Source organism: Cajanus cajan, chromosome 6, assembly GCF_000230855.2.
Source record: "Cajanus cajan strain Asha chromosome 6, NIPB_CcT2T_4, whole genome shotgun sequence".
NCBI lineage: Eukaryota > Viridiplantae > Streptophyta > Magnoliopsida > Fabales > Fabaceae > Cajanus > Cajanus cajan.
Genome location: NC_138522.1, coordinates 61,849,368 through 61,861,627, shown reverse-complemented (window position 1 = coordinate 61,861,627; position 12,260 = coordinate 61,849,368). Strand labels below are relative to the sequence as shown.

At 29.8% G+C, this 12,260-nt stretch overlaps 1 protein-coding gene across 1 annotated transcript; it reads left to right on the top strand.

Moving 5' to 3' along the window:
* Positions 1–5,728: 5,728 nt before the first annotated feature.
* LOC109796698 (exocyst complex component EXO70H1) lies at positions 5,729–8,260 on the top strand. Its single transcript, XM_020356452.3, has one exon. The coding sequence runs from the start codon at positions 6,008–6,010 to the stop codon at positions 8,051–8,053; it is 2,046 nt and encodes a 681-aa protein (XP_020212041.3). The 5' UTR covers positions 5,729–6,007; the 3' UTR covers positions 8,054–8,260.
* Positions 8,261–12,260: the final 4,000 nt, after the last annotated feature.

The following is a 12,260-nucleotide window of genomic DNA, read 5'->3' as shown; positions in this document are numbered from 1 at the left end:
TAATTTTGATATCCTTATCTCTTTAATTTATTAATACTCGTGATAACAGGATAGTTAATGATGAAAGTAATTAATTTTTTTTTATAAATTTATTTAAATTTAAAATACCCCTATAATATGCTGATATTTTTTTTAATTAAACTATTAAGATCTACTAAATCGTAAGAAGTTAAAGTAATATGTAAAAACTTAAATTTATTATCATTACTGTTATTATAATTTTTTATTAATTAAAATAAAAAGTTAGACATATCGATCGTAGAAATAATAAATAAAAAATGGAAAAACGTATCTTTTTTTGCATCATAAATTAGTAATTTATTGTGGTGGGAAGAACGTCAACAAAAAGCATGTGAATTGTCTGCGTAGCCACTCGTTTTTGAAAGAATCTCGGCCTCCCACTTAATCCCCACCGCAAGTATTTCTGGGCTTGTCCAACCCAACAAGGCAACAATAATTAATAACATTAACTTTCCTCACTTATCCGGGAGAAAATTTCATCTAATTATTCTACGTACAAATTACTTAAACAAAAACCAAGACATTTATGATTTATGGGTTATCGACCACAACTCTGCAAACCACATGCAATCATGTCCATGAACACACTTTGTATAAAAAAAGTTTAGGAGCCTATCAATGTATTTTCCTTAAATAAAACATAGTAATAGGAGACATACCATGAAATTTGAGCATCCTATAATTGTCTTGTCATGATTTATCTATCCAATAACTTCAAAGAATCATTAGATCATCATATACAATAACATTTTTAGAAGAATACTGGAAATGGGTTGCTACACCAACTCAATGGACCAAAGTTTGAAAAATGGGTTAGGTCGAACTTCATATCGATTACAATTTGTTTGATATGTCTTGCTTGAAAGGTTGAGTCAAATTAGCCTCTCTTTTTTTTTTTTCTTTTTTTCATAAACATATATTCTTACAAGAGAACAATTAAAAAAACATGTCAAATAAGATTCGTAACTTTTCCTTCAACATTTTCACATCTCAATTTAACTTGTTTAACTCGTCAAATTAACTCAAAATAACTTTATATTTTTGAATGACCTAAAAATGAAGAGTCCAATTAAGTTTAGTTTGGTCCACTAAGTCATCTAGTTACACTAATTTTGATAACTCTAATTATCAAAAAAGGATATAATTTTATTATTTTATAATTAATTATTTAAAATAATATTATTCACTTTATTTCACGCTAAGAAAATACACTTTAGCTAACAGAATTTAACTTTGTCAGATAGTATAATTATCCGAACAAAGTGTTTGCATCTTGCAAGAGATGTCTACGCTCCCTGCTTTCAACGAAGATGAAAGGGACTCAATTAACGTCCATGCATATTATTATCATACAAATATGTAATTAATTATTCTCTGTTTTTGCCTGGCTCAGGCTCTGGTATGTGATATTAGACCGTCACTATTGATAGTTATTTACATATCAACTTCATAGCGACTTGGCTTTACTTGAGTGGAGTGCGTTGCATGCTTCGGTACGAAGGAAGTAGAGTGTCATATATACACTCAAGTTTAATTTTATGGTAGAGAGAGTAAAGATCCTTAGGATTTGAACCACTCGGTCGGTGATCAAGAGAGTGGGCTAATCAAGCCATCTTGGCTCATGACTCTTGGGACACGTGTAAAACTTGGTCGGTGACTCATCGAGCTTTTTCAGTTAGAACAACCTAGAATTGAATCTTTAGACTTTAGATGATTTGATCTACCCCCTCACATCCCATCTGTGAGATACTTGGATGCATGCATCTAGGCCTTGTCGGATGAATTCATCGCACAACTCAATCGACAATTCAGCAAGTAACTAATGGGAACGCTAACTCTCCACGAACGTGTTCGTAACTTAAGAAAGAAAGAGTTTCGTGCTAGAAATATAAATATGAAATAAGATTGGATCACTTGCGTTTTTAATAAATCATTTAACCTAGATTTATTCTTAAATAGGACAATTTGGTGAGAGATGATTACACTTTCTAGTAATAATAAAAAGGCAAAAATATAATTTTAGTCCCTTATATTATTTATTAGTGTCAATTAAGTCTAACTTTAATTAATTAAATTAATTTAATCTTACATCTTTAAAATGTATCTCAATATTTGATTATTTCTTCCGTTTAAATATTTAACGGATGTGACACATAACATACTACATGTCATGCTATCATGTTATGTGACATGACACATGGCCTGACATGTGATATGATAGCATAATACATGTCATGTCATCATATATCATGACATATTTCAAATCTGTTAAGTATTTAAACAGAAAAAATAAAAAAATTAAAATTAAAATATATTTTAAAAATGTGAGATTAAATTGATTTAATTAATTATTATGAAATTAAATTAATACATAATATAAGGGACGAAAAATATAAAAATGACTAATCGGGCACAAGACCTCGCTCATTCTCTTTAATGCGGGTCTTCATGAAGAATAAGATTCTTGTATTTATTTTGATCACGGCTTCAGTAGATTGTGAGGGAAAAAAAAAAAAAAAGATTATTTAACTTGCCCCACATTTGGTTGACTTAGCTGCTCCTGTATATCTCTGCTTACATTTTTTTCTTGAGGAAATAAGAAAAATGCACCCGTATGACATATCAATTACATTATTAGTCTTTTTTAGTATAAAATATTTGTTAATTTTATTGATGATTAATTTTGTAAAAAAAAAGTAAATCAGACTGATTATTTTTAATAGAATTTTTTTTTATCGACGAAACAACATTTATTTATTACTCTTAAAAATTGTTCGGACTAAATTCAGATAACTGCGTGCTATAATTTTATTATTATTATTTAATGGGAAAGCATAGACTGATGTTCCTCGCGGTCAGTTTTCTAAGTTACTAGCAAAAGCGTTTAGGATATGACTTTTACTTTATAAAATTCATTATTTATGACATGTATCATATCTAAATTAATGATGTAACTATGTAACTTAATTATCAAATTTTCAAAGATGACATTATTCTGCCAGGAAAGTGCGCAAAGAAGAAAGGAGAGTCAAATCTATAGCTATTGTGTTAATTTATTATGGATAATTATAAATCTTTCTATAATATATATATATATAATAAGTTGTAGTTTTTTTATCTTTTAAAATTAAAAAATTAAAGTGAATATTTTAAAAAATAAAAGATAAATAAATTTTAAAAATAAAAAAATTAAAAGTATAATTTAACTTTAATCATATCGTACTTTCTCTTTCTTTGGTCATTATCAAAAGTTGTCTACTTGTTTTTCATTGTACTCGTCTAAGATTCACCTTAAAAGAAAATGGTCATTTATTTTATAAAATCCTTTATGATTTTTATAAAGTGTTAATTTTATTTTTATATTTTTATTCATTAATGATTATGAAAATATATGATTTTTTTAGAAATTGAAAAGAAAATTCAAGAAATAAATATTCTGATAAGTAACAAGTGAATATTATTTTATTAATAAAATTATAAAGAGATAGATTAAAGATGTGGATGTAACTCAAGTTAAAGTTAGCATAATTTTATATTATTATTATTATTATTTATTACTTAAAATATTTTTTTAAAAATAAATTAATTTATTAATGATTTACGTAAATAATTGTTGCAAATAAGCATAATTTAAATGATTTAATTAATTAATTTGGGCTCAGTGTTAATATGAAAAAATGAATGTTATTACATACATTTTATATATTATTGATTATTAGGAAAATTATTTATTAATAATTTTCATATATGAGTAGAATAGTACGTTAAATCAATCAATTGAATCAAATTAAATAATTCAGTTGATTGATTAAAGTTAATTTGTAGTTTGTGATAAAATATGTTAAAGGTATTATATATCGCACAATTATGCTATAATTAATAATTAATAATTATTGATTGTATATACTAGTATAATTAATATTAAAAAGGATATAACATATATAACAACATTATATATTGATTTAGGTAAAATTATACTTAAATTTATCAAATAAAAGTTTCAAATTTTAGTCTCGAAAAGAGAATACAACTAAAAGAATTAGTTAATATTTTAGTACATGTGTAATGAATATGTTAAATATTTATTATATAATTAAAATTTAAATACATTATGTATATAAATAAATATTATATTTAAATATATAAATTATATTTAAATGCTGAATAAAGATATTTTTAATATATAAGTTATATTTTAAGTTTATGATATATAATTTATATTATAGCATAAAATCATTTTTATTTATTTAAAATATTATAATTTAATTTGTAAATAATTATGATAAATAAAAATTAAATTAAAAATAAAGTTAACTTTTTAAAAAAATTTCTCACAAAAAAGTCACTAAAAATTGAGAAAATAGGTATTCGTATTTTATGTATGAGATTGATTTTCGTTAAAATTGTCCTGACAAATGTTTGTGATATACTCCGTGTATATGCCAAAAAAAAATTAGGAAATACAAAAATATTGGAAAAGTAGACAAGGAATGATAGTTTTCTTATATTCATGAAAAATTATCGTATAGAAAACTTTTGTTATTTATCTTTAAATTAATACATTTATCATCTATTATTTGATTGATTAATTTTTTACATTGAAGAAAGAGTAAAGAACCAAATGATTTGAAAATTTCTTACACGAGGGTGAATCAAGATAATTTTGAACCAAGAATTTTCCATTTATATTTCACAGTAATAATATCTTGAGGTTTGGCACAATAACTATTCTAACGTTTTTCTGGTAGTGTACCTGCTTACGTGATGCTAATGCATGGATACGAGAGGAACAGGCTTTGTAAATTATTATATATTGTCTGTTGCTGATGCTAACTTTGAACTTTAAGCCATTAAAATGATTTTATTTGCACAGTTATTTTTTAAATTTCTGTTTTGTTTACTTTTTGTCTACGTCGCTAGCTGATTGTAGGAAACCCCATTTCCTGATTTCCCCCCTCCTCTAACTCTGTGATTAAGATTGAGAGAAGAATTTGGTGGTATATATATACGAAGAGTAGAAAATTAATTTTGTACTATAAAAACAATTATTATACTGAAAAAATAATAGACAGTTTACATTTGTCGTAAAAGGGATATGTGAGAGACAAAAAAACATAACAGGTCATTTTGCAAAACTATCATTATAGTTTATAATTATGTTTATTTTATATGATTAAAATTTAATAATAAATAAATATTTTTAAATATATTTTTCTGGTACATAAATGTTATGATTAGCGCTTTAAATATTTTTAAATATATACAAGTTATCTGTTCATTATATTTATAAATAAAATATATATGTAATAAATAAATATATTTGAGCATATAAATTATATTTTATTTTTTTATAAATAATTTATATTGCACTATTAATTTAAAAAATATTAAAATTTAATTTATAAATAAAAATAAGAAGAATATAAAAAGAAATAAGATGTGTGTTAAGATTTTTTTTATAAAAAAAATTATTAAAAAGACTTCTAATTTTTATATTAAAAAATAATTATTCTAATTCAATACGGGGAAGAAATAATTTAAGAGATTTTATTTTATTTTATTGAGAGGACATAATTTACAATATGTTGTGGTATTCTGCCAAACAGAAGAACTACTTTTCCTTCCACTTCATTTATCTTCCCCTCCATGTATCCAAAATAAATGAAAACATAGACTGTGTTAATATTACGTTGCGAGGTGACAAGGATTCACGATGAAAATGGCAAATGCAGAAGCGTTTTAATTTTAAGACATGAAGAGTTACTTCTTATACGTCAAATATGACTCAGAAGTAACTAGTAATTTAATTTGCAATTAAATTCCTCTCGTTGAATTATAAATTAAATAAAAAGTCGTATTTGATATTTATTAATTGTTTGGTTGAGTTGAAGTATTCTTGCGTGGCACGCTTGTGTGGACTGGGGTGCGCTGTTGGATCTCTTTCCTTGAAATTGGTTGCCAGAAATAATCAACATCACCATCAAGCATGAATATGAATGTACTATCTTGCAAGGAATGTGAACCCACTAACTCAAATTGGAAGAAGGAAGAGATGAGCTCCTGTTCACGACCGAGTATTATGCATGTGGGCTCATCAAGAAGAAGAAGCAACCCCGCTTCTTCTTCTATATATATATATACACTTAACTCCACTTCTAACATCCAACCAAAAATGAGAAAGTTGTGTTTCAACCCCAAAACGCCGTCGTTTGCCATGGAGCGCAATTCTCCCTCAAGCTCAAAGTCAACCCCAACGCCTCCGCGGCTCAGCTATTCGGAGGAAGATAGCTTCATGGAGGAGGCGGAGTCACTCATACTGAAATGGAACGCAGACACTTCCGCATACGCTAAAGTCACTTCCCTCTTCTACGAGGACAAGACCGAAGCCAAAAACTACATAAACTGCGTTAACCAACTTCAGAACACCATGCATTCCTTAATCTCCACAAACCCTTCCTCCCACAAACTCGTCCTCGCTCAAAACCTAATGCAGATCGCCATGAAGCGCCTCAAGAAAGAGTTCTACCAGATCCTATCCACCAACCGCGCTCACCTCGACCCCGAATCCCTCTCCGCCAGATCCTCCCGCACCTCCGCCACCTCCAGCGCCTCCGACTGCGACGACGAAGACGACGACATCCGCGCCGCCGCAGACTCCATCTCCGAGGTCGAGCAGGTTTCCTCCGCCGCCGTCGCCGATCTCAAACTAATCGCCCACTGCATGCTCTCTTCCGGCTACGCCAAAGAATGCGTCAGCGTCTACATCATCATCCGTAAATCCATCATCGACGAAGGAATCTACCGCCTCGGCGTCGAGAAATTAAGCTCCTCCCGCGCCAACAAGATGGACTCGGAGGTTCTTGATTTCAAGATCAAGAGTTGGTTAGAGGCGGCCAGGATTTCAGTTAGAACGCTCTTCAACGGAGAGAGAATCCTCTGCGACCACGTCTTCGGTTACTCAGATTCCATCAGAGAATCATGCTTCGCCGAAATTTCAAGAGACGCTGCCTCTCTCCTCTTCGGATTCCCCGAACTCGTCGCCAAAACAAAGAAATACTCACCGGAGAAGCTCTTCCGCGTGCTCGACATGCACGCCGTCGTTTCCGAGCTCTGGCCGGAGATCGAGTCTATTTTCTCCTCCGACTACACCTCCGCCGTTCGCTCTCAAGTCCTCGCCTCGCTTCAACGACTCACCGATTCCGCGCAAAACTCGCTCGCGGAGTTCGAGTCCACGATCCACAAAGACTCTTCCAAGTTGGCGCTGAACGGCGGCGGCGTGCACTGGCTCACGATTCAGACGATGAATTACCTCGCGATTCTCGCCGATTACGTGAACGTCCTCTCCGACATATTCCCGCGCGCGGACTGGCTTCCGCCGCCGCGTTCGTCGTCGCTGCCGGAATCTTATTTATACAGTCCAGAATCGGATTACTCGGCGTCGACGCCGGCGCTGACGGCTCGCGTGGCGTGGCTGATTCTCGTACTGCTGTGCAAGCTGGACGGCAAAGCAAGGCATTGCAAGGACGTTTCGCTGTCGTACCTGTTTCTGGCGAACAATCTCTGGTACGTGGTGGCCAGAGTCCGAAGCTCGAACCTGCAGTACGTGCTTGGCGACGATTGGATCGCGAAGCACGAAGCGAAAGCGAAAAGGTTCGTTGCGAACTACGAGAAGGTGGCGTGGGGAGAAGTTGTTTCGTCGCTGACGGTAAATCCTGGCGCGGCGGAGGCGAGAGAGGTGTTTGAGAAGTTCAACGCGAAATTCGAGGAAGCGTATCGGAAGCAGAACTCGTTCGTGGTGGCTGACAGAGACATGCGAGACGAAATAAAGGGCTCGATCGCGAGAAGTATAGTGCCGAGATATCGCGAGTGGTACGATGCGGTGCTTGCCACGGTGGGATCAGTGAGGGACTTGACGGTGACGGAGTACGTTACGTTTACCCCTGAGGATGTTGAAAATTACGTGGCTAACCTCTTCTTTTTTGGAACGGCGTCCTCATCGGTAACTTCGTCCCCTCACCGGCGTTGGAGTTAAGTTAAGTGAGTGCTGTACAAATTAAGTATAGAGTTTTGACATAGCCAACAAAATAGATAGCGTTCTTTGTCAGTTTTGTGCGTGTGGTACACGTAACCATGACTTCATCTCCTACTTTATACCTTTCTGCTCTTTCTTTCCGGATTTCATCTGTAAACGGATAAATTCGTTATTTGCCTATTTCATACTTTTTTACCGGATCAACAAGTACCGCTCATACCTCTCTGTAACTCTGTTACTTAAAATCTAATCAAAACTATCAAATCACAATACATTTATTAAATAAGGTTAACTCTTCTCTCTTGAGTCTTCATAGTTAAGTAAGTAGTCAAATTTATTAAAAGCTACCAAATTATTACGATAAATTTATTAGATAAATCTGCATTCAAAGTATTCCGTGTTATAAAATTAGTACAAATATATTACTGTTAAATATTAGACAGTAATATTTAATATTAAATTTAAATAAAACAGAGCTATCATTTCTATTAGCTTGTCTCATGCAAATTTGGAAATGTTTCCCGTGTTGAGTCCCACGGAAATATATTTGCTTATTATCTGAAACAAAGAAATTTGATATTAATTTGCTTGTTATCCATTTTTTCTCACTCCATTTGTACATACAAATAAACAGAGATTGTATAAATAGTTTTACACGGCCAATTAATTAATTAAAAATAATCTTAGATATATTTTTTAAAAATTAATTATTGCAAAAATAAAATATTGTAATTAAGTAATGTGTTTAAAAAAATTACAATTTTGTGTGTATTCTAATTAATTTTTTAATCCCACGACTTATCATATATTTTTTCCATCTCTTATAGAAAAAATGTCAAGTGTACACCGATGATTGTGCTTCTTCTTCTTCTTTTTCCACATATATATTCGCAATCTAAGATTAAAAAATGGTTTTAATTTTTTCAAGTAATCTTTATCTTTTATGTAATATTTATATAGTTTTTAAAATTATATATATATATATATATATATAATTATCTTTAATTTAATTATTATCATTCACTATTGTTGTAATATTATTTATTACGGGTTATAACTATAGTCTAAACCTAACTATATATTTTAGTGACCGCATCAAAGAAAATCTATTTTAATAATATTTATGTCTCAAAAATATTAGTTATCGACCGTCACTTGGAACATATTTTTACATGGATAAAAAATGTATGCTATTACAGCATACATGTACTCCGATATTATTAGTATACACTCAATCTTTCTTTCATATAATTTCTATCATAGTTTTCTTTTATTTTTCCTCTTCTTTCCTTATCATATTGATTATTATTACGTATATACAAAAAAAATCATATTAACTTATTACATTTACTTTTTTATTTTACTTCTCTTTTAAACCCTTTTTTGTATTTTTTTTTTCTTCTTTTCACATACTATTGAATACAAGTTAGAAGGTTCACACATTTACACAATATTAATTAAGTTTAATCAATAATATTGTGTTCGAATCTTAAATATGTAGATTGGTTAAATACGTAGAGTGAAAATTTTATCTGCAAAATAGTTATATATAACTCAAATAATTATTTTCCGATAAAAAAAATTGTGATTGAAACATGAAATAAAATAATCCAGAGTCAGCAGGAGTCTTTCAATGAAGTGTGAAAACTGTGACTAACTGAATATATCTTCTCCACGCGTGTTCACGGGAAGGTGATATGTCCGAATGAAAAAATGCGCTTAAAAACTTAAAATGCAAATTGTCAATGCAAAAAGTAAATTAAAGATTGTATTTACATCTTTTTTCTTACTTACCTTTATAATGTTATTCTTGCAAAACTATAGTTTATTAATCTTCATAATGTTTATGCAACTTCATTATACTATTTTAAAAAAAAATTGTATTTTTTTATTTTATTTTTATGCCTTGTAAACGTTCTTCAGTCTTAATAATTCACAAATTATAAATCGTTGTTTTTTTTTATATAAAAAATTTACTCAAAAATGGAATAATATAAAGTTCGTTTCATTCAAGTGTTAGGTGAGAGAAAAAATCGTTGAAAGGAACTCGCGGTCCGCTTTTATACCCCTCTACATGATTTTATATTATTTTAAAATATTTAATTGACATTTAACAACAACAAAAATATTCCTAACAGTTTAAATTATTGATTAACATTCTATTTTTTTCCGTATAAATTGTTGATTAAATATAAGTTTTTAAATTTTAAAAAAATTATAATTTTTAAAAAAATTGTATTTTTTTCGTTCTATTCATTTTTTATTTTTATTTTTTCATATCCCCCTCTATGTCATTCACCTCTTTTTCCTTTGATTTATAAATAGCAAATTGAGAATGAGTACAAGGCTCATAAACAAAAGAAGAAAAGAGAAGAGTTTAGTGTTCAACAACCGCTACTTTTTGTGAATGGAAAATGTTTTTGGGTCAGTGGATTGAGAAAGATAGTGATTAATCATTATTATGATCGCGATTGCCATGCAAAAAGGAAATAAAATAATAATAATAATAAAGCACGTATTTATTTGAAGCAACGGCCGAACAAATGTCAGATGACGTGAGATGGACCTTTTAATAAATAGTTGTGAACGGGATTGAAGAACATCGAGAGGTGACAAATAGAGGAAATGCTTGAATGGATGTAACTTAATCTCCAATTTCCAAATATATAAAATTTAAATTTGTTCCGGTATAAAAAACACAATAGGAAAAACTTAAATATCATCCAAGTTTAAAACATTTGAAAGATAAGTTTTGTTTACTCTAAAATATAAGAATTTTATAATTAATTGTTATATTTTTGTGAGTCTTAAAAATCTCATGATTTTGTGAAAATATGTCTGTCGTTAAGTATCATATTTTTGTGTTTAATTATGGTTATTAATTACTAGATTTCATGGCAAATATAGATTTTAAGTCAGATAAATACTAGCTTATTTTATAAGTAGGGATAAAAGTGATAAAGTACTCCACTAGTCACTCGATTATGTCCTCTTAGTAAAAATCTGGAATGATACTTGTTTACCAATTTCAAGCATGAATGGTACAGAGATAAGTTAAAATACTTTCTCGTATAAACCTTCTTGACAAAAGGTCGGGAGGGTATACCTTTCCACCATCCTTAAGCATAAAAGGTATAAAGGTTAAGTACTAAAGATGTAGACCTTGTGCCTTATCAAAGCCTTAAACTCAGTTTTTTCTATGTAGTGCTTAGATTTTAGCAAATAACCATATGATTTTATTTAAATATAGTTGTTGATGTACCATCCTTTCTCATAACAAAGGTGTTTACCCTTTATACATTTTAATTTTTCATTGTAATGTTAATTAAATTGATAGTTGATTGTTGTATGATAGATTATTTATTTATTTATTTTGACACGGATATGTATCATGTTCGATTTAGAAGTCCCTCAAGGATGGGAGATTCACGACGTCGTCCCTTGCACTTTTCAAAATCGATTTATATTTAGAACATGTTCTACTAAACATTCAATTACAAGTTAATTATGTCAATTACTTATGTTCTACAAAATTAATGATTTTGAAGATAAATCCGGGTAAATTGTTTATCTCATAAAATTGTCCCTTTGTTTCATTTTCAAATATTAGATTGAATCTTTTCCTCTTTTTATTTTAAATAGTGTTAGTATATATATAAAAAAAATGCCGAAGACCAAGTTAGTTTAGATTATTCTATATAATTTTTTATTCATATAATACATACCTATTTTTCATTATAATTACCTTGTGTGTTGAATTGATATATTGATACATCAATTTGGTATATGAACTCAACATATCATCTTGATGATATAAATATTCAATTAAGTTTATGTCATCAATCATAAAATATATAATCTAATTATTAACAAGATTGACACATAAATACATAGTTGAATTATGTTTATCAATGAGTTTGATTGAAATGATATTCCATAAATTAGTTGAACGATACATAGCAAGTCTAAGAGATTAAAAAAAACCTATTTTATTTTTATTTTTTTTCTAATTTAAAGTAACACCGAGTTCTTTAAGTGATTGCTCGTATATTTAGAATTCGATCCCACTAATAAAAGTGTATAAACATGTAGGCAGAATTAGTGTATGTTTGGATGTAATTCCTGATGTTATTTTTAACGTCAATCTGAAAATAACTCACTTTAATATCTGTTTAAAATATCAATTTGACGTGAAAAAAATAAGATT

Excerpts from the sequence above, each read along its gene's own strand:
- LOC109796698 (XM_020356452.3), top strand. The coding sequence starts at position 6,008 with ATGAATATGAATGTACTATCTTGCAAGGAATGTGAACCCACTAACTCA.